Source organism: Plecotus auritus (genome assembly GCF_963455305.1).
Source record: "Plecotus auritus genome assembly, chromosome: 6".
NCBI lineage: Eukaryota > Metazoa > Chordata > Mammalia > Chiroptera > Vespertilionidae > Plecotus > Plecotus auritus.
The window spans coordinates 40,655,617-40,677,936 of NC_137773.1; the positions used below are offsets into that span (position 1 = coordinate 40,655,617).

The window sequence follows — 22,320 nt, forward strand, 5'->3', positions numbered from 1 at the left end:
GCCCGCTGAGTCACTGATAGTGGTGCCCCTTCTGACCCTAGCAGCCCTCTGGGCCTTGGGCCTTCCTTCTCTAGGCAAAGCCCCCTCACTGTGCTCAGATCTTGTCTCATCAAGGAAGCCTTTTTTCTTTTTTAATAATATTATATTTTTATTGATTTCAGAGAGGGGGAGAGAGAGAGAGAAATATCAGTAATGAGAGAGAATCATTGAGCAGCTGCATCCTGCACACCCCCCACTGGGAATCATGCCCTGACCGGGAATTGAACCATGACCTGGTTCAAAGGTGAACGCTCAACCACTGAGCCACGTCGGCTGGACAGGGAAGCCTTTTCTGAAATCAGGGCAATTCACCTCCCTGTGCCCATAGCCCCCATATGCCTCTCCACCAGCTCTTTCTATGCTGCTGGAATTGTCCCTTCATCTCGACTGTGGGCCTTGCCCAGCCAGAGCTGTTTTGTTTTTGTTGTTTGTTTTGTAATATATTTTTTATTGATTTCAGAGAGGGAGAGGGAGAGGGAGAGAGAAACATCAATGATGAGAGTGAATCATTGATTGGCTGCCTCCTGCACGTCTCACACTGAGGACTGAGCTTGCAACCTGGGCATGTGCCCTGACCAGGAATCAAATCGTAACCTCCTGGTTCATAGGTAGACGCTCAACCACTGAGCCACACCGACTGGGCTCATGTCTTGTTTTTATCCCTAGAGCTGCTCTGGCTCCAACCCCAGAAAGCGCTGGGGAGCTTTGGAGTCAGGAGGGACCAGACCCCTCCCCTGACGGACATGGGTTTGAGCTGGTGGGACAGGTTCCTGCTCCGAGTGTTCATTCCCCCATGGGCATCAGATGTGAACCAGGTTTGTCAAGCTCCAGGGTGCCAGAGCTAGGTGCTATTCACTGCACAGTGATGTATTGCTGCCTCCCTCAGGGCCTGGCGTGGTTCCCAGGTGAGGAAGCTGAGGTGGCCATGGCCTCTGCCTTCTTGGCCCTTTCCCCGGTGGGTGGAGGAAGGAGACATAGGTTGAGACTCTCTTTTTAAAACATATTTTTATTGATTTCAGAGAGGACAGTGCAAATATAGCGATCAAGTCAGATAGTGAACGAGACAGAGGGAGCATGAGAGGAAATTTCTGAGACTGGGGGGCTGGGGCTGTAGGTATAGTGATCCTGTCTCCAAAGACTATGCAGGCCCCACAGTGGCAATCCATTACCTCATGGGGCCGGGCTTCACCCATTATATTGGATTCAGAAAAGAAAAAGAATGTGTGGTTTCCTACAACAAAAGTGAAATATGTCACGTGAGATGAGATGGGAGTGCCATGGGAGTTCAGAGGAGAGTGGGCTCACTTATCTAGGTGATGGAGTGGGGGTGACTAAGGTTGGCCAAACTTTGGTTAAGCTATTTTAATTTTTTTAATTAATTTTTTGAGAGAGAGGAAGGGAGAGAGAGAAACATCCATGCGATAGCACAACATTGATGGAAAAAATATCCTCTGGTGAGGATTAACAATAAAAAAACCCTTGATTGGCTGCCTCCTGCACGCCCCCTGCTGAGAATCCATCCCAAAACTCCGGCTTGTGCCCTGACCTGCAACTGTTTGGTGCATGGATGAAACCCAACCAACAGCCAGGACTTGTTAGGCTCTTGTGAGCTCTTTTTGAAGAGGTCTGGCCTTGGAAGGTGTCCTTTCTTGTTCAGTCCAGTTCTAGCAAGAATCCTTAGTTTAGCCAGAATTGCCCATCCTCTATACTAGATCACCCTGCACATTTAATTTGGTTTCTCATCCTCCACGGGTCACTGGCCTGCCTTCAGTGAGAATCCTGTGGCCTGTTTAGCCAGAATGCCCTCTATCCCCTGAGGTTTTCTCTTAGTAATTTTCTTTTCTTTTTAAAACATATATTTTTATTGATTTCGGAGAGGAAAGAAGAGGGAGAGAGAGATGGAAACTTCAATGATGAGAGAGTATCATTGATTGGCTGCCTCCTGCACGTGCCCCCATTGGGGATCAAGCCTGAAACCCTGGCATGTACCCTGACCGGGAATCAAACCTTGATCTCCTGGTTCATAGGTCGAGACTCTCAACCACTAAGCTACGCCAGCCGGGCTTAGTAATTTTCCACCCACTGACCCCCAGTCTGGTCCTTGGCCATAAATTCTATTTTTCCTTGTGTTTGGAGTTGAGCCCACTCTCTGTCTCCTACTATAAATCTCCATCGCTGTAGTCCTTCTTGAATAAAGACTTCCTTACCATTCTAACAAGTGTCATGAGTAAATTTTTTTATTTCCCCCCCCCCCCTTTTTTTTAAATATATTTTATTAATTTTAGAGAGGAAGGGAGAGGGAGAGAGAGATAGAAACATCAATGATGAGAGAGAATCACTGATCGGCTGCCTCCTGCACGCCCCCTACTGGGGATCAAGCCCACAACCCAGGCATGTGCCCTTGGCTGGAATGGAACCTGGGACCCTTCAGTCCGCAGGCCGACGCTCTATCCATTGAGCCAAACCAGCTAGGGCCCCCCCTTTTTTTTTGTTAATCCTCACCTGAAGATATTTTTTCCATTGACTTTTTTGAGATAGTGAAAGAGGGAGGGGGAGAGAGAGAAAGAGAAACATGGATGTGAGAGAGACATCGATTGGTTGCAACCCAAGTATGTACCCTTGACCGGGAATCGAACCCGTGACCACTTGGTGCTCGGGCCAGTGCTCTAACCATTGAGAACACCGGCCAGTGCTTTTGTTTTTTTCTTTAACGGGTAAGCTTCTCTGAAGAGGGGAGTTGGGGTTTCCTCAGGAGCATCATGGGATGAGGGCATCTAGGACGGGCCTGGACTTGGGACACAGGAAAGCGTGGGGCAGGCCTGGGGGAGGGTTCTGTCTGACATAGGGAGACTTCATTTCCTGTGACTGTGGGTGGGTCTCAACCGCAGCCAAAGGGAAGGGCCAGAACCAGGACTAGCTTTATGTGTGTGTGACCTGTGTGGTCATGTAGGGTCCCACACACAGAAGGGCCGTACACTTTGGTGCAATGCCCTGCTATTGCCATCTTGAACTTCTTAATGATGTTTGAACAAGAGGCCTCATGTTTTCATTTTGCTCTGGGGTCTGCAAATGATGTAGCCACTCCTGGCCTGAACCAAAGCCTTGCAAGGAGGGGCAGGAACCGGGAGAAGAAGCGGAAACTTGTTGGGAGCCACCTGGAGGGTGGAAGGAAGAGACGGCCTGAGCTGGCAACTTGAGCTCCATGGGATGAGACCTGACGCTCCCAGGTTCTTCAGAGGGCAAGTAGTGGTGCATCACCAGCTGCTGCCACCACCCACCAGCTTGCAGGGGAGGACTCACTCTGAGGGAAGGAAGGCTGTGTTTTCAGGGAGCATTCCAGGGCTTGCCATCTAGGTCAAGAGCTTTTTTTTTAAAGGATTTATCTAGTGTGTTCTTTGCGTATCTGTTTCCCTTCTCCCATTTTAAGGTATAATTTACATACAGGAAAACTCATCTTTTTTAGAGTTCAGTTTTTAGAGCTTTGGCAAATGCAGAGTTGTATAACTAACCCTACAATCAAGATATGAAATAGTTCTGGCATCCCCCCCAAATTCCTCTGTGCCCCTCTGTAGTTAGCCCTTAACCTCTATCCCCAGGCAACCAGTGACCTGCTTTCTTAATTACCTTGTGTTTCTTTGCCCCACTTTTTGTGAGCCTTATTTAATCCCACCACATATTAGAACATATTACAAAGTAGCAAGTAAAACAATATGACATTGATGTGAAAATAAAACCGCTTCAATGGAAAGAATGAAGAGCCAGAAATAGATTCCATATTGCAGAAAATTCTAATATGATGATGTAGGGCTTCAAAATGAGAAGGTAAGAAGGATTATTTAGTAAGAGGTGCTGTGATAACTGGACAAAAATGTGGGAAAACAATGTCAGACGTTGCACTTCCACTTCCACGTGCAAAATGAAATGGACATGTAAAATGGGGAGGAGGCCTGGAGGGTTGTACCAAAGAGTTACATTTTTAAAAACAAATCCTAGGAAACTAGCAAAAGGTTAAACAGACTATTATTGAATTGGTGGAGAACAGCTGTTTTTCTGCTCTGAAGCAGCCTCTTCTCCCAATGAAAACAAACACAATCGAAACAGGGTAAAATTGACAAAATCAACTATGTAATAAAACTTGGTGCACACTGTAAAGTGACAAAACAGAGATGCAAGGAGAACCACATCCTGGGGAAGCAATGACAAAGGGGAAACTGCCTGAGGTGTCAGCCTGGCATTCAAAGTCCTCAAAGAAGCTGGGCTTTGCTCAGACCTAGCCTAGCTGGCAGGTCCAGTCAGGCTCCTCCAGAGGAAGTGGGAAAGCCTGGGGCGCTCTGGAAAACCGGTGGGGTCCAGTTGGCTTGGAGGCGGAGGCGGCCTGGGCCTCAGCGCTTGGCCCCAGGCTAGGCTCACTCAACTCTCCGCCCCCAAACTCGTGTGGGCCTGGACCACCCAGGCTGGGTGTGCACAGACCGGACTCGCCAGGATATGGGGCTCTGGACTGCCCCTTCTCTGCGTGTTGCAGAAGGTTTTGGAGCCATTGGAGGATATTAGGTACCTCAGTATTTCTGAGCTTAAGGTCTTCCAAGTACATGGTGTTGGGGATACAGCAGTACTGAGTACCAAGTCCTGGTCCAAATGGGGCTTTTATTCTTAAGGGGAGGGGTATTAGGGGCCGAAAGACAGAATAAACAAACACACAAGATAATTTTAAGTCAAATGCTATTTTTTAAAAAACTGGTTTGTGCAAGTGTTATACAGAAAATAAACAAGATTGTGCAAGGGTGCTTGGGGGTGAAGGTTGGGGAGGAGGCCTGGAGGGTTGAAGGCGGTGGGAGGTTGCCCTGGAATGAAACTGACACGGAAAGGGAGCAGTAAGTCAGGAAAACCAAAACCGAGACCAAGCCTTTTCTCTTGGGCGTTTTTTTTTTTTCTTTAATTGATTTCAAAGAAACAATGATGAAAAAGTCATTGATTGGCTGCTTCCTCCACGCCCCCTACTAGGAACCGAGCCCGCAACCCAGGGGTGTGCCCTGACCAGGAATCCAAGCGTGACCTCCTGGTTTATAGGTCGCCGCTCAACGACGGAGCCACAACGGCTGGGCTTGGGCTCTTTTCTAGTTCCAGTCTCGAAGGCTTGTGGAGGGGTGGGGGATTCCTCTGCCCTGCCCCTCGAGAGCAACCCCTTGCTCTGGGAGGAGTGTGAATTCAGTAGGCCTGGGTTTGGGGTCACCCTTCCTCTTCAGGACAGTTGTGCAACCCGGTCTCTCCTTCCCCGCCTCCACCCCTGTTCGCTCAGGAGGGACAACGGCTGGGGGGCGGCAGAGCAGGGACTGGGTACCCTCATCCCAGCAGTCTAATCGTCTTGTTTGAATGCCCAATGGATAGGTTAAGTACTGACTTAGGGACAGAAAAAAAAAGTGACTTTTCTTTTAAACATCATTTGATGTGTCAAAAAGAGCATCAAGGAGCCATCGCGGGAGAGCCTGTCGGACCCTTGCCGTGGGGTAGTCTCCTTTGAGTGAGGGCAGAGGGCGGGGGCGGAGTTGAACAGTCATCGGTTTAGGGCTTCAGAGCGCGAAGCGGGACGCTTGGACGGAGTTGTGGGGGGCGGGCGGGCCAGGCGCTTCTTCCCAGTAGGGAAGCCGCCCCGCCAGCCCCATGCACCCCCAAACCTCCCGGGCCAGCGAGCGGGTGGGTCCGATCCCTTCCCGCAGACGCGGAGGGTCGAGGTCCAGCTGCAGCCTCGGGCACTGGGGCTCCGGCGTACGCCGGGGCTGAGGGGTGTGCGGCTTCCCGCCCACACCCGCTTCTGTGGGCGACTCCACTCTGGGCGCGCGGGAAGGTGAGGCTCGGCGCCCAGGCGGAGAGCCGCGGCCCTGCGGGACGGCCACCCCTCCGCGAAGCTGCGAGTGGACGAGTCCGGATCCGCGGAGCAACCGCCGCGGCTTCCGGTCCGATGACAGCAGCGCCGGAAGCCGGGGTTCGGGCTGCAGCAGCAGGTGAGAGCCGCGGTGTCCCGGCCTGGAGGTGCGGGCCGAGGGCAGCCGCGGAGGGGCCCGGCGGACGGCAGCTCGGCCGGGCTCCCAGGCCTCGGGCCTCCCCCGAAGCCCCCCGACTAAGTCTCCGCCCCAGTCCGCCCTTGGACTTGTTTGCTCCGTAGTCGTGGGCCCCGGCCGAGAACTGAAGCCCCACAGACTCCCAGGACACGCGAGGAACCGCTTCTGTCGGGAGAATCGCTCGAACTCAGACATCCCGTCCTACTGCGACCCGGCTGGGACCCGGCTGGGATGAGAGGGCCAGGCAGGGCATTAGGTCAGGGTCTTCTGGAGCATGAGTAAGAGTTTGGCAGTCATTTGCGTTAATGCAGGTGAAACTCCCAGCAGGGGCTGTATTCTAGGGAAAATAGTGGGCCTTTTCGTCCCCTCAGTTTTGGTTAATGACAAAAGAAAAGATGGAAACTTCAACCAGCCCTAGCGGGTTTGGCTCAGTGGATAGAGCGTCGGCCTGCGGACTGAAGGGTTCCAGGTTCGTTTCCCAGTCAGTGCATATGCCCGGGTTGCAGGCTCAATCCCCAGATGGGGGCGTGCACCAGGCAGCTGACCAATGATTCTTATCATTGATGTTTCTATCTCTCTCTCCTCCCTCTCCCTTCCTCTTTGAAATCAATAAAAATGTATATTAAAAAAAAAAAAAAGAGCCCTGACCGGTTTGGCTCAATGGATAGATCCTCGGCCTGAGGACTGAGGGGTCCAGGGTTCGATTCCGGTCAAGGGCATGTACCTTGGTTGCGGGCACATCCCCGGTGGCGGGTGTGCAGGAGGCAGCTGATTGATGTTTCTAACTCTCTATCCCTCTCCCTTCCTCTCTGTAAAAAATCAATAAAATATATTTTAAAAAAAATTAAAAAAAGAAACTTCAACTAGAGATCTGTAAGGAAAAGGGTGATATGATAGAGTGAATGGTGTGGGGGTGGGGCAGAGAGGTACTGGGTCTAGGAGACCATCTCTGAAGGGATGAAGTTTGAGACTTCAAGGAGCCAAACATGGAAAAGATTTGGGAGAAGACTGTTCCAGGCAGAGGGAACAGCCAGTGCAAAGGCCCTGAGGAAGAAATAAAGTGAATGTAGTCAAGGAAGAGAAAGAAGGCTTCTGTGGCCCAGCTGGTGTGGCATTGACCTTTGAACCATAGGGGTCACCTTTTCCATTCTGGTCAGGGCACATGCCCGGATTTCAGTCTTGATCCCCAGTAAGGGGTGTGCAGGAGGCAGCTGGTTGATCTCTCTCTCTCTCTCTCTCTCTCTCTCTCTCTCTCTCTCTCTCTCTGTAAAAACAACAAAAAAAGGGAGAGAGAGAGATGAGCAAGATTGTAGAGTGAAAAGAGTTGGAAACAGAGTTTTCTCACCATGAGTCAAAAAACCCCTGCCCTCACACCTGCCTGCACACTCCACTAGCACCCTGGCTAGGGCTGATGGAGCTGTGGACAGATATGTTACGCTGGGCAGTTTTGAGCATTGATATATGATATGGGTGTGGTAAGGGGAATCGGGGAGCCCTCCCCACTGTGTCCCCCAGATGGGGCTTGACACTGGACCCTCCTCCTGCCCCCAGGCAGAGGCCACCATGGAGCAGTGTGAGAGCGTGGAGAGAGAGGTGGACAAGGTCCTACAGAAGTTCCTGACCTACGGGCAGCACTGCGAGCAGAGCCTGGAGGAGCTGCTGCATTACGTAGGACAGCTTCGGGCTGAGCTGGCCAGTGCAGGTGGGTGTCCATCCCCCCTCAACCCCAGAGCCCCATTCCTGCCTTCCTGTGGGCCTAGGATACCCCAAAGCTACTTAGTAACAGGGTGACTTTTCCTGCTCTGTCATTCCTCATATATTTATTACTTGGCATTCAACTATAAGGGAAAAACTTTCCCTTCTCCCACATATATATTTATTATTAGTTCTCACTCAGAACTTCTTATTCAATGGGTTTTACTGTGTTATTGTTAAACATTTTGATGCTCAAATTGTGTTAGATTTGCCCAGAGGTATTCCCTAGTTCCTATGTCCTTTAAAAAAAAAAAAATTGAGCTGATTCACATAAAAAAGCCCACAACACCCTTTAAAGGGTACAGTTTGGTGATTTTAGTGTATTTACAGAGTTGTACAAACATTATTACCATGTAATTTCAGAGCATTTTTATCACCCCCAAAAGAGACAATAACTCCTCCATTCCTCCCTCTACCCTAGCCCCTGGCAGCCACTAATCTGCTTTCTGTGGACTTACCTACTCTGGACACATCATATACTAGTAAATGGGATTGTACAGCCCTGGCTGGTTTTTCTTAGTCGTTAGAACATATGCCTGTGACTGGAGGGTGTTGGGTTCCATTCCCAGTCAAGGACACATACCTCAGTTGCAGTTTGCAAGTTCACCAGCCCCCATAGGCGCTCATCAAGTGGGAGGCAACCAATTGATGTGTTTCTCTCACGTAGATGTTTCTCTCTCTCTCTCCTTCCCTCCTCCCTCCCACTCTCTTTAGAAATCAATGGGAAAAATATCCTCAGGTGAGGATTAAAATAAAGAAATAAATGGAATCAGACAATATGTGGCATTTTGTATTCTTTCACTTAGCATAATGTTTTCAAGGTTCATCCCTGTTGTAGAGTGAATAGCTACTTCTTTTTTCTGTGCTGTGTCATATGGTAACTCTGTTAAAACTTTTTTTCCCTTAAAAAAAAAAAATAATAATAGCCTAGCTGATGTGGCTCAGTGAGTGAGTGTTGACCTGTGAACCAGGAGGTCACTGTTTGATTTCCGGTCAGGGCACATGCCCGGATTGTTCTCACTTCTTGATAGTGTTGTTTGAAGCACAAAAGTTTTTTTTTTTTTATGGACTCTTTATTGTTATTTTTGTTTGTTGTTTCTTTGTTGTTGTTTTTTAATCTTTATTGTTGAAAGTAGTATTACATATGTTCCCTTTTTCGCCCCTATTGACCCCTTCTAGCCCACCCTGCCCCTGGCCCCAGGCCTTCACCACCTTATTGTCAGTGTCCATGGGTTATGCATATATGCATACAAGATCTTTGGTTGATCTCTTCCCACCCACCCACCTCCCCTGCCTTCCCTCTAAGGTTCAACAGTCAAAGCACAAAAGTTTTTAATATTGATAAAGTTCACTTTATTTTTTCTTTGGTTGCTTATGCTTTTATTGTCATATCTAAGAAACCACTGCCCAATCCATGATTATGAAGATGTACACCTCTGTTTTGTCTAAGAGTTTTATAGTTTGGGCTTTTACACTTGCTCTTTGATCCATTTTGAGTTAATTTTTGTGTATGGTGTAAGGTTCAGCTTAATTTGTTTACATGTGAATATTCAATTATCTCAGCACTCTTTCACCTCTGTGTCCTTTTTTGTCTTTTAAATTTATTACTTGTTATTTTTTTCAGCACTCCCTTATTTTCTGGCACAATAAGATATTACCTGGAATCAGTAATTTTTGCAAGTAGCCATGGTTCTTTTGGTGGGAAATGGTATTTGGAAACCATGATCTAGGTTGTTACTGAGGTGTCATTGTTTTTAGGGTTTTTTAAGCAAATGGATATTTTTTCTTCTTTTCTATCCATCCATCTGTCTTAGTATATTGCAGGCAATGCATTTACAATGATGCCTCCAATTATAATTCAGTATCACAGGGTTCCTCCCAGACTGCCCCATCCATAGCTGCATCTCTCTTCTCCAACAGTGAGAAGGCTGACTGCTGATATATTTCTCATCTGCTCAATTTCTATAGTACATGGAAAGTATTTTCAGAATTGCTATACTTAGTACCACTGAGAAAAACAAATCTACAAAGTAGAGTCTGTTTCCTTTTTATTTCTTAGGGTGTGGGCTAGAAGGAGTCAATGGGGGAAGAAAGGGAGTATATGTAATACTTTCAACAATAAAGATTTAAAAAAATGTATGTACATGGAAAAGACTTCGAGGTCAAAAAGGCTGAGAGTGAAAAGTGTCTCCCTTTCACCTCTGATTCCCAATTTCTGTGCCTCTCTCCAATAGTCATCCCATTCTGTTTCTCAGGTGCCCTTGTATGCAGCATCTGTGTGCACATGTAGATGTCATGTAGAAGTGCTTATTCCCCCTCCTTTTTTTCACACAGAGGGAACACCTTGCTCTTAACCCCTACACAGTCTGTCTTGGGGAGTGTTCTGTATCAGTACATAGGGATTCTGCCCCATTCTCTTACCATTATGTGGTTGTGCCATGCTTTTTTTTTTTTTTAATTGATTTCAGAAAGAGGAAGGGAAAGAGATTGATCAGGTATCTCCTACACATGCCCTGACCGGGGATCGAACCTGCAACCTGGGTATGTGCCCTGACCAGGGATCGAACCCACCACCTTTTGGTACACAGGATGACACTCCAACTGAGTCACACCAGCCAGGGCGGTTGTGCCATGCCTTTTTTTTTTTTTTTTTTTAACAGTAATTTATTTATTTTAAAAATATATATTTTATTTTATTTTATTTATTTATTTATTTTTTAACAGAGAGGATGGGAGAGGAATAGAGAGTTAGAAACATCGATGAGAGAGAAACATCAATCAGCTTGCCTCCTGCACACTCCCTACTGGGTATGTGCCCGCAACCAAAGTACATGCCCTTGACCGGAATTGAACCTGGGACCCTTGAGTCTGCAGGCCGATGCTCTACCCACTGAGCCAAACCGGTTAGGGCTGTGCCATGCTTTTGATGGAATCTGTTAACTGTGTGGAAGAAACACTTTTCTTTTGCTGGTCCAAAACTCACACTGTCTGTGCTCTTGGTGGCTATGGCTGCAGTGTGTTCACAGGGAGAGAGTTTCTTCTCAGATGGGGATTTGTCAGGACTAATGGTTGTCTGTGGGTCCTTGGCAGTGGAAATTGGGGGATTCCAGGTTAAAAAGGCATTGGTTTCTTAAGAGTGTTGCTTCATTCTAAAGGAGACGTGGCTAGAGAATGTGCAGTGTGGCCCTCTGTGACCTAGGGGGAGCAAAATGTGAGAAAAGAGTGGCAAGCTGGGCTTTCTGAGAGCAGTGCTGATGCTGGCAGTGGAGTGTCTTTCTGGGGTAGATGGGTGGCCCAGCCACCACCTCCTTTTTGTATTTCTCAGGCCTCATTCACTTATAAGGACAGAAACCCAGCTCAGACTAGTGTAAACAAACATACACACAAATCAAGGGAGCTGGATTTATGGGTTCAGGTAACTGAAGGGTCCAGGCCCGGCTGCATTCAGGTACCCATGTGATCCCTCAGTCCACCCTGGCTTCATTCTCAGAGGCTGCTCCCCTGAGATGCCCACGTGCTCCAACAGCTCCTGTTCACATTTTGTTTGTTCAGCAGCCTGGCAGAATGCATCTCTCTTCCAGGGCTTCTGCTCTCAGAGCTGCAAGTCTCCCTGGCCCTCTCTGGTCACATCTCTTCCTTGAACCGAGGTGATGCAACTAGAGAAGTGGTGTAGATGCTGGGCCTGAAGAAGGGTCCAATGCCCAGTTTGCTTTCTTCTCCTCCAAGTCTCACCTGCTCTTGGTGGTTGGTCTGGCTCTACCCTGGCCATGAGGGAGAAACCACTTCGAGCTAGAATCCTGATCCAGGAATCCCTGAGCTTCCCTGGCTGCCCCTGGCCTACCTGGTGTGCTCTAGTTGATAAGAGGCATTCATGTGAGGACAGTGTTTTAAGGTTCAAAGCCTTCCTACACAGGGCATCTCACTCAAGATAATCAAGAGCCATCAGTGTGGTGGTGAGGAGCACAGACTTTAAATCTCTAACTGCTGTGTCACCTGGCAAGTTACTGCCTCAGCTATAGGACAGGCCGTTGATAGTGCCCACTGCACAGCACAAGGGTGAGGATTAAATGAGCCGAAATAAAGTACTTACCCATAGTAAGTGCCAAATCATCTTCAGTTCTCAGCAACCTACAAGCTGGTGCTATCTCCCCCATTTTATAGATGAGGAAATGAAGACAGAAATGAAGTCATGCAGTTTAAAATTGACAGGACCTGAAATAGAAGCTGAGTCTTTTTGAAAATATATTTTATTGATTTCAGCGAGGAAGGGAAAGGGAGAGGCTGGAGAGAGCCAAGGTTGAGAGAGAATCATTGATTGGCTGCCTCCTGCACGCCCCCTACTGGGGATTGAGCCTACAACCCAGGCATGTGCCCTTGACCAGAATAAAACCTGGGACCCTTCAGTACGCAGGCTGAGGCTCTTATCCACTGAACCAAACCAGCTAGAGCCAGAAGCTGAGTCACTCTGGAGTTCAGGGCTGCCTCCTCGGCCTCTGTGGGGAGAGGAAGCAGGGACAAGTTCTGTTCCTGTGTCCTGACGCACTGCTAGTGTTTCTCTGCAGCTCTCCAGGGGACCCCTCTCTCAGCCACCCTCTCCTTGGTGATGTCCCAGTGTTGCCGGAAGATCAAAGACACCGTGCAGAAACTGGCTTCGGACCACAAGGACATTCACAGCAGTGTCTCCCGAGTGGGCAAAGCCATTGACAGGGTGAGCATGTGGGCACCTGGAGTGGCGACAGGGATACCTGGAGTTGGTATGTCCCAGGGCTAATCAGGAAAGCAAGTGTGAGGAATGCGAGTGCCGAGTCACAGGGCCCTGTCTCTCGTCCTTGTCAGAACTTTGACTCTGAGGTATGCGGTGTAGTCTCCGATGCAGTGTGGGACTCCCGGGAGAAGCAGCAGCAGATCCTGCAGATGGCCATCGTGGAGCACCTGTACCAGCAGGGCATGCTCAGCGTGGCTGAGGAGCTGTGCCAGGTAATGGCTTGGTGGGGAAGGTGCTGGGACCTGCCTATTCTGTTTTCTACTCAATCATTTTTTTATAATACATTCCTGTTATTATAGAAATAAATTTATATTAGAAAGGAAATCAGGTCTCCTGCCATAAATAGAAGGGAGCCCGGTGAGCCCTGGCCAGGTAGCTTAGTTGGTTAGAGAGCGTTTTCCTGATACACCAAGGTTTCAGGTCTGATCCCTGGTCAGGGCACATATAACAATCAACCAATGAATGCATAAATAAGTGGAACAACAAATCGATGTCTCTCTCCCTCTGTCTCTCTAAAATCAATCAATAAATAAAAAAATTAAAAATAGATACAGTGAAAAGCGAAGTCATTAATTTCTAACTAGGGTTGGTTGCCAGGCAGGGTTCTGAGTCAAGGGGGACTAGTAAAGTGATTAGTTTCTTAAAAAGGAAGATTAGTAAAATGACAGAGTAGCACTGTTAGGTGTTAAAGCACACTGGCAGTAAAAGTAAAGTATCCTTTCTCTTAAAGTAATTAAGAGGATTGAAAAGGAATAATTTCTCACCATGCTACTCAACAGAGGGACTGGGAGGGACTGTCTCCATTACCTGGGTGAGGTTATAGTCTGCCCTGTCTACTCAGCTTCCCAAAACTGAATTGGAAATAAGAGGGGCTAAGTGGCTGGCAGGAGACCACAGCTCCTCATGCAAGGTCTCCAGCCTGTCTTAGACAGATGAGGTTTTATTAGAACAGAATTTTGGAAAGTGTCCTCCAGTGATGGGATCATGCTCTCCCCACAGGAATCTACACTGAACGTGGACTTGGATTTCAAGCAGCCTTTCCTGGAGTTGAATCGAATACTGGAAGCTCTGCACAAACATGACCTGGGACCAGCGTTGGAGTAAGTGGGCCTTGGGTGGGACAGCAGGGGGCAGGGCTTGTCTGTGGTCTTCACCTCACCCAGTGTTCTTGACATACCTCCAGCTCTGTCTTGTGGCCTCACATAGGCTTTTGGATCCCACCCCTCCGTCCCAGCTCCCTCGGGACTCCTTCTTTCATCCCACCAGCTCCATACTCAACCAGCCCCTTTCTTTCCAGATGGGCCATCTCCCACAGGCAGCGTCTGCTTGAGCTTAACAGCTCGCTGGAGTTCAAGCTGCACCGACTGTACTTTATTCACCTCCTGGCTGGTGGCCCTGACAAGCAGCTGGAGGCCCTCAGCTATGCCAGGCACTTCCAGCCCTTTGCTCGGCTGCACCAGCGGGGTAAGTGTCTAGGGTAGTAGATGCTGCTGGGCTCTGGCAGATGTCAGCATTTAACCAGGGTGCTGCTCCTAGCCTGAGAACTCTGACCCCTCCTTCACTGTCTCCAAGGTGAACTCCAAACCCAAGGCTCTTCCTCACGGTCTCTGTCACACCCTTCTAGCTTCATCTCAGAACCACCTCCGATTCCCGTCACCAGCTTTGTGCCATACCCACACACACATCATACTGGGTTTATGTGTGCCACTTCACGCCTGCCCGCATGCTGCTCTGCCTCAGCACCTCCTCTGCAGGTCCCTGCCTGAGCCCTCTTCCTTCACATATGGATTTCTAAATCTCAGTCATTTGTTTCACCTTCCAGATGTTCCCCATCAGTAACCACCATACTGCTAGTAACTTTTCTTTAGCTCCCTTCATATTTACTACTTCACATTTTACTGAAAGGTAAACATGAAAACAAATCAGTATTATTAAATTTTAGCTAGATGCCTCTTGAAAGTTTTTTAGAAAGAGGTATTAGCTAGTGTTCTAAAATAGAGTGCCACCCTGAGATTTGAGGTTTGTTCCCTGATGCAGTTGAAGGATGAGAAGAGAACCATTGGGTTTTTGGGAAAACCAGTTTTACCTAAAGACATTTCAGTCCCTGCCTGGCCAGGCCAGGCACCTCAGAGCCTTGGTGTTCAGCTTGCTCCCCATCCTGCTTCCACAGCCATACTGTCCCTGGGGCTGGGCACCCAGCCGTGAGGAGCGGCTGCCTCCTGTGCCTTGGTCTGCATGTGCTGAGCTGCGCCTGGTTGCCTTGCAGAGATCCAGGTGATGATGGGCAGCCTGGTATACCTGCGGCTGGGCTTGGAGAAGTCGCCCTACTGCCACCTCCTGGACACCAGCCACTGGGCTGAGATCTGTGAGACCTTTACCCGAGATGCTTGTTCCCTGCTGGGGCTTTCTGTGGAGTCGCCCCTCAGTGTCAGGTACAGCCAGCCCTGTGGACAGGGCAGCGTGAATGGTTGGATTTCAAGGGAAACCATTTGCCGAGGCTGGGTCATGTGCCAGGGACAGACCTAAACTGGCTCTCTAAGTAAGTCCATCTTCCAGATAGGAACTACTTATGTCCACAGTTGGAGAAACTGAGATTAGGAAGAGTTATGGTCCAAGGTCACCATGAGGTTAGTAGCAGGGTCAAGGTTCCTATTTTGTAAGGCCTCTTGAATGAGGACCCCATTTTGCCTGCACCTCACTGCTGGATTATCACAAGACTTTCCGCACTGGCCTTCTCTCAGCCTCTTCTGTCAAACACCACTTCCTCTCTGGTAATCTGAGTAACTGAGTTACAGGTTTCGAGAGTTTTCACTCGAAGGCTCCTGTACAATAATGCTCTTCTCATGACTCCTCAGTGACCTAGGATTAGAGGTACTCACTTCACAGAAGAGAAAACAGAGGCTCAAGACATGAATTAACTTAAAGGGCACATGGACCTGACCCCAGAGCCACTCACTACACCATAGTGGATAGTGTCACGGTGCATTTACTTTGACTATGGAATCTCATGCTCCACTGTGTGGTAGACTGATTATAGGACAGTATTTCCCAGCAGGAGTACCATCTGCCGCTCACACAGCACAACAACCCTCTGCATCATAGCCATTTAGCACCCAAGGCTCCAGCTGGTTTGCTCCCACGCCCACCCAGATCATGGTGAGGTCTAAATCTGTCCTGTTTCCAAGTGCCCCAGTTGATAACCAGTTATAGGGGTGCATTATGACAGCAGAGTGGGGGCCTTTCAAACAGATCAGTCCCCATCACACCAAGGACTTTCAGTGGTTTGGATGAGCAGAAACCTGCCCCCTGGATCTTTTCTCTCTTGTATGTTCTCAAGTTTGAGGGTGCATTAGAATGACACGTAATTACATATGTGGCACTTTATAAGCAACCTGATTCTCAAGGACTGATTTAACCATGTGCCAACTTAGAACCCTGACCCGAGTCCCGTGCTGATGGCAAGTGTGCAGGTTTTTTGTCTGTCTGCTGGGGTCTTGGTCTGGCCACTCTAGCCCTTGCTCTTTGTTCTGCAGCTTTGCCTCTGGCTGTGTGGCACTGCCCGTGCTGATGAACATCAAAGCTGTGATTGAGCAGAGGCAGTGCACAGGGGTCTGGAGTCACAAGGATGAGTTACCGGTGAGCCCTGGCTGAGGGAGGTGTGGGAAGAAGGCACTGGGGATAGCCACGGCAGGAAGTGGGACTCATCCCTTGGCTGGCCTCCCCAGATTGAGATTGAACTAGGCATGAAGTGCTGGTACCACTCAGTGTTCGCCTGCCCCATCCTTCGCCAGCAAACGTCAGATTCCAACCCTCCCATCAAGCTCATTTGTGGCCACGTTATCTCCCGAGATGCACTCAACAAGCTCATTAACGGAGGAAAGTAAGTTCCCTGTGCTCTGCTCCTGCTTGGCTTGGCTCTCCTGCTAGCCAACCTCTCAGACATTCTTGGTTCTCCCCCCTCTGCAGGTTGAAGTGTCCCTACTGTCCCATGGAGCAGAACCCAGCAGATGGGAAACGCATCATATTCTGACTCCTGCCTGGAAGGAACTTTATTTAAAGAGGTTTTTCACTCATGAGACTTGCTGTCTCACTGGAGTGGTTGGCTTCAGTGGATTGTGGTTCATTTCAGAATTGCCTGAGTGCCACAGCAGGGGCCATGGAGGGAGATGAACAAACCTGCACTGGGCAGCTGGCTCCTTGACTGTACGGGCAGGGAGATGCTGGCCTCTGTATTCCTGCTGTCTCTGTTTATGTTTGCCACTGACTTAGTAGCAATGGACAGAGGAGCAGAGGACTTGAGTGGTGGCAGCAACTGTCTTTCATCCCTGCCCTCAGCCAGGTCTTACTACCATACCAACGCCCTATCCACTGCTCCCACTGTATAGCCTTACAACTGTCTGTATCCATCATCCACCAGTAAATACTCTGGGATAGAACTGAATGCCATTTTTTTATAACCTTGAACAAATATATTCACAGGCCTTCTCCTTCCTTTGCTGCAATTATGTCCACTGCACATAGGTACTGACATGGCCTAGCTGCTGCTGCTGCTGGTGGGACCATGCCAGCCACAGTGCCCAGTCAGGAAGAACCCAGTCTACGTATATCTCTGATTGGGCAAAAAAGATGGGAGATTTCAGTCCCTAGGGAAGGTGTTTTTACATACATAAAATTTCATTACCTTCATGTTAGAAATCAGGGCAGGGGGATTTGGGAAGATTAAATAACTTGTACAACAGGGCTGCTGCTTTAAAAAACACCCACAGAGCCCTGGCTGGTGTGGCTCAGTTGGTTGAGCTTCGTCCCACGCACCGAAAGGTCCCTGGTTCAATTCCTGGTCAGGGCATACCCAGATCGTGGATTTGATTCCCAGTTGGGGTGTGTACAGGAAGCAACTGATCAGTGTTTCTCTCTCTCTCTCCCCCTTCCTCTCTCTAAAATCAATAAAAACATATTTAAAGAGAAAAAACAGCCACAGACTCATCACATTTTAGTCTTAGCATTTACTTCCTTCACACCTCATTCTTGAAACTGAGTGCCAGGAAACTCAACAGGAAATAACACTGATGGAGAAGATGCTGTTGGAGCTGCCTGGGAAAAATACGTGCCTCAGACTAGGAGATGCTGTGAGTGTGAGCAGCAGAGGGCAGCCAGCTGGCTCCCTGCCAGCCCAACAGCTTCTGGAGCAGGTGCCCAGGTTGCTGTTCAAGTCCTTCACACGGGTGGGGGCAGGGCTTGTACCTCCTCCAGGCATTCATCATAGGTCTCCTGGTACTCCTCGTGGGGCTTGACCATTATCACACAGGTGGGGCGCTTGGAGCCTGCAGCTGCACCCAGGTCCTGCAGAGGAAAAAGGGCTGTTTGGAAAAAAGGCCGCACAACCTGTATGCCAAGGAGTCACAAACTTATGACCCACCGGCCTAATTGCTATTCGGTCAGCAACATATTTTAAAACAGTTAAAATTGCTTGCCATCATTTAAACTCAGCAAGCTTTCAAGTAGTCCAGCTACACTGGGCCTACATTCCCACATGGCAACTGTGAAAGGGCTCCAGCCCAGCAGGGGCTGTCCCCTTAGGCAGTTTCCTGCCATCCCCCACTCCCTGTGCCCCAGATGTGGCTCCTGCTATGTGAGGATAAGGAGCCGGATCCCTAAAACACCCCTTCTAAAGCACTGCACCCACCTAACAGGACTAACACAGGTGCAGCATGTTTGTTGACAGAGCATGTCCACATACTGTATACTTTCTGTTTCATTCTTACAGGCCACAGAGGAGAAGATTCACATTTTACAAGGAAATAGAAGTGCTGAGAGATAACTTACCAGCAGTCCCCTACTTAGGAAGCAGCTGAATCAAGAATCCACCCAGACCCATCTTAACTCCAAAGTTCACTCTTTCCATAATGGACTGCTGCCGAGACCCCATCCCAGACCCTCTCCTCTAGTGTTGACCAAGATCAGAGCTGAGGGTGCGCCTTACCGTCTTAGAAGGGATATAGACATAGGGCAAATTCCGGTCCTCACACATAACTGGGAGATGGCAGTATACCTCAATGGGTAACGTGTCTCCTGCCAAAATCATGATCCTGAAATGACAGAAACAGTCATTTCTAGCTTGTTCATTCCCTCTTTTTTTAAAAATATATTTTATTGATTTATTATTTTTTTTTTACAGAGAGAAAGGGAGAAGGATAGAGAGTTAGAAACATTGATGAGAAACATTGATCAGCTGCCTCCTGCACACCTCCTACTGGGGATGTGCCCGCAACCAAGGTACATGCCCTCGACCGGAATGGAACCTGGGACCCTTCAGTCCGCAGGCCGACGCTCTATCCACTAAGCCAAACTGGCCAGGGTTGTTCATTCCCTTTTATTTATTTATTTATTTAAAAATATATTTCATTGATTTTTTACAGAGAGGAAGGGAGAGGGATAGAGTTAGAAACATTGATGAGAGAGAAACATTGATCAGCTGCCTCCTGCACACTCCTTACTGGGGATGTGCCAACAACCGAGGTACATGCCCTTGACTGGAATCAAACCCGGGACCCTTGGGTCCGCAGGCCGACGCTTTATCCACTGAGCCAAACCGGTTAGGGCTCATTCCCTCTTTTAATTGAAGGTCCACCTCTGGACTGGGACAGAGATAAGATGGCTCCTGCCCTTAAGGAGTTATTAATGTGGGTCGCCCAAACTCTGAAAGGTGATCTCTATTTCTTGGCAACAAATGCCACCAAGTGTGGCAAGTGGTATCGTATTGGGACAGATGAAGGATGGAAGGGACCCCAAGGAGTAAGAGCTCAACCCTCTTTGGAGTCAAAAAAGGAGTCAGGAGGCCACACTTGAACAAAAAGCTGAATGATGACTGTCAGGAAGCCCATGGAGGAGCAGGGGGCAAAAAAAACATTTAAAGAGGAGAATCAAAATGTCACCAGATATACAGAGGAAGGCGGATGGCAGCCTGGGATGGCTTTGGAATCCAGAATGGGGATGAGCAGACAAGAAGGCTAGAAAGATTGGCAAGGGCCAGACCCAAGGACCTTGAGTGCCAGACCAAGCATGGGCCTTGAATGACAGGGAACCAATGAAGGCTTGCCAGAGAATCCTCAGCTGGGGTTCCTAGCTGGCAAAGTGCCAGGCTCTGGTAAGGCCCTCAGGAGCCCGGAAAACACGGAAGAGTCTGTGAGATGCAAACAGCTGGAAAGAACTCTTGGTTTAAAGTACTGGGTCCATATTCCTAGTTTTCCTTTTGCCTCTTGGACTCTCCTCCTCTGCAGGCTCCTTTTCTTTGAATAGCTTTTATTTATTTTTATTGATTTCAGAGAGCAAGGGAGAGGGAGAGGGAGAGAGAGAGAGAGAGAGAGAAACATCAATGATGAGAATCATTGATCAGCTGCCTCCTGCACATCCCCTACTGGGGATCGAACCTGCAACCCAGGCATGTACCCCGACCAGAATTGAACTGTGACCTCCTGGTTCATAGGGCAACAACTCAATCACTAAGCCACACCAGCCAGGCTGAACAGCTTTTAAATGCTGATGCTCCACCCTAGCTGGTTTGGCTCAGTGGATAGAGCATAAGCCTGTGGACTGAAGGGACCTGGGTTCAATTTTGGTCAAGGGCACATGCTGAGGTTGTGGGCTTGATCCCTAGTAGGGGGTGTGCAGGAGGTAGCCAATCAATGATTCTCCCTCATCATTGATGTTTCTGTCTCTCTCTCCCTCTCCCTTCCTCTCTGAAATCAATAAAAATATATTTAAAAAATGCTGGTGCTCCTCACAGCCTGGTCCTTGGCTGCCCTCTCAGTACCTTCTTGCTGACTCCATCCATAGTCATGGCATCAAGTTCCATCTACTAGTATGTCCTGACAACTCCCAAATTTATTCTCTCCAGCCTGGCCCTCTCTCAAGTTTGTAGCCCATATGGCCATCTCTCTATGCTGGGGAGAGGGGTTACGAATCTAAAAGATACCTCAAAAACTTGTCTAAAATCAAACTCATGATCTTCCCACACAAACCCAGCCCCTCCCCCACAGTTCACTATCTCAGTGTGGGCCCTTAGTCCTTTCAAATGGAACCCACACCCCCTCACTCCATGTCCAAAAGTCCTCTCAGATATAAACACTTTAATTCCCTCCATCTCCAACCTAATCAAAATCACCTTCACCTCTTCTAGACTACAGTACCCTATTTCAGTGTCCCCATCTACTCTTGAGCCTGATCCTATTCAAAGTTGATGTTCCCTGGCTTTAATCCTCAATGCCCTTCCAAAGCTCTGAGTACAAAAACTAAACTTACCATGGTTTACAAAGCTCCATGAGAACGGAGCACTTCTGCCCACCACTACCCTCTCCTGCCCTGGGACCTACTTTCTTCTGGCAAAGCCCCTCTCCTCCAAACCAATTCCTGTATCTTCAGATCTCAGCTACCCCCACCTAGGTCAAACTCCCCATTGAGCATCAAATCTCCCCAGCAATTTATCTCTTGAGAACCTACAAGGCACAAGACACTCCTGGGGATAAAGTGGGGTATGGCTTTACCCTATTCTCATAGAGCTTACAAGGAATAAAAATGCAAATGAGTTTCAGATTGTGATAAATGCCAGGAAAGAAAGATGTAGGGTAATTAAGTCTCTCACTGCATCCTATACTTTTCCTTCATAGCTATCACAACTTTTAATTTTGAATGTGACTATTTGATTAAAGGAATTGTCTCCCCATAGTACAGTGCCTAAAAAGAGTAGACACTAAAATAGTCGCTGAATGAAAGAAGGTGGGGTCTACCCTAACACATTTAGTTTATTCGATTTGCTTCCCCTGGAATTCATTTTCCCCGTGGTGTCCCTTAGCGCCAGGGTAAGTGAAGTGAGGGATTGTTGAAGGGAATTTACTGACTGCTTGATTATCTTCTAATAGAATCAGAGTACTTTTACCGAACACCTACTAAATAGTAAGGATACCTTCATTACCGTTTAAAATGCAAAATCCAGCAGGAGGGGGTTCTTACCCTTTCTCGCCTTTGTTGACAAACTTCTGAACCTCCTTCACTCCGCGCCAAATCTGCTTCTGTTTCACGGCTGCAATGACATAAGTCAGTTGCGGGGAGGGGAGCGGGCCTCGTCCAGCAACCCGCACCCTCACCGGCCACCGCGGCCCACCGCACCTTTCTTGATGCATTTGTAGAGTTTCCGAGTGAGGCGGCGAGAAGCCAGGGGCTGTGCGATGGGGTTCAGATTCACCAGCAGCTCCTGGTAAGTGCGCTCCCCGGAGCAAGCCTCCGCCTGAGCCTCCCGCCCCTCGGGATCTCCCTTTATTTTGGTCATCGCAGCGGCAGTGGTAAAGATTCCCCAGTAGAAGATCCACGCGGCCCGCGCTGCAGGAATCACTTCCGGATCACAGCTCTGGGGAAACCCACAGAACATCACAGCCAATTAGGAAAGGAGGTCTCGGACTCAGACCAATCGTTGACGCTCAGCCCTTATATACAAAGCTTGGGGGCGGAGTCTAGGCCGAAGGGGCGGGACCATCCCTCCAGTCAGAAACCACGCGGAGCGGATTAGGGGCGAGGCTCGGGCCGAGCACCGCGAGCCTTGAGGGAACCTGAGGCTCCGAGCGGAGCCTGGATGGAGGCGGGGCCCGGAGGGAGGCGGGGACGCATGGGGCGGGACTTGGGAATCCGCTTGGGCTCGTGGGAGTTCCGCATCAC

The 22,320-nt window shown here is 48.9% G+C and overlaps 2 protein-coding genes across 8 annotated transcripts; one reads left to right on the top strand and one right to left on the bottom strand.

Moving 5' to 3' along the window:
- Positions 1–5,116: 5,116 nt before the first annotated feature.
- RMND5B (required for meiotic nuclear division 5 homolog B) lies at positions 5,117–17,572 on the top strand. Of its 7 annotated transcripts, none has more exons than XM_080671898.1 (10): positions 5,117–6,038; positions 7,647–7,797; positions 12,413–12,558; positions 12,687–12,827; positions 13,615–13,715; positions 13,913–14,079; positions 14,882–15,047; positions 16,149–16,251; positions 16,341–16,495; positions 16,582–17,572. In XM_080671898.1, the coding sequence occupies exons 2-10, from the start codon at positions 7,659–7,661 to the stop codon at positions 16,643–16,645; spliced, it is 1,182 nt and encodes a 393-aa protein (XP_080528024.1). In that variant the 5' UTR covers positions 5,117–6,038; positions 7,647–7,658; the 3' UTR covers positions 16,646–17,572. The 7 variants fall into 7 exon arrangements, with proteins under 7 accessions (XP_080528024.1, XP_080528028.1, XP_080528029.1 ...); XM_080671902.1 differs by having other exon boundaries at positions 5,609–6,038; positions 16,407–16,495; XM_080671899.1 differs by having other exon boundaries at positions 6,010–6,564.
- A 27-nt stretch (positions 17,573–17,599) lies between these two features.
- Positions 17,600–22,113, bottom strand: NHP2 (NHP2 ribonucleoprotein). The gene is made up of 4 exons (XM_080671905.1): positions 21,778–22,113; positions 21,622–21,691; positions 18,596–18,701; positions 17,600–17,955 (listed from the first exon to the last, which is right to left on the bottom strand). The coding sequence occupies exons 1-4, from the start codon at positions 22,034–22,036 to the stop codon at positions 17,830–17,832; spliced, it is 561 nt and encodes a 186-aa protein (XP_080528031.1). The 5' UTR covers positions 22,037–22,113; the 3' UTR covers positions 17,600–17,829.
- Between the last annotated feature and the right edge of the window lie 207 nt (positions 22,114–22,320).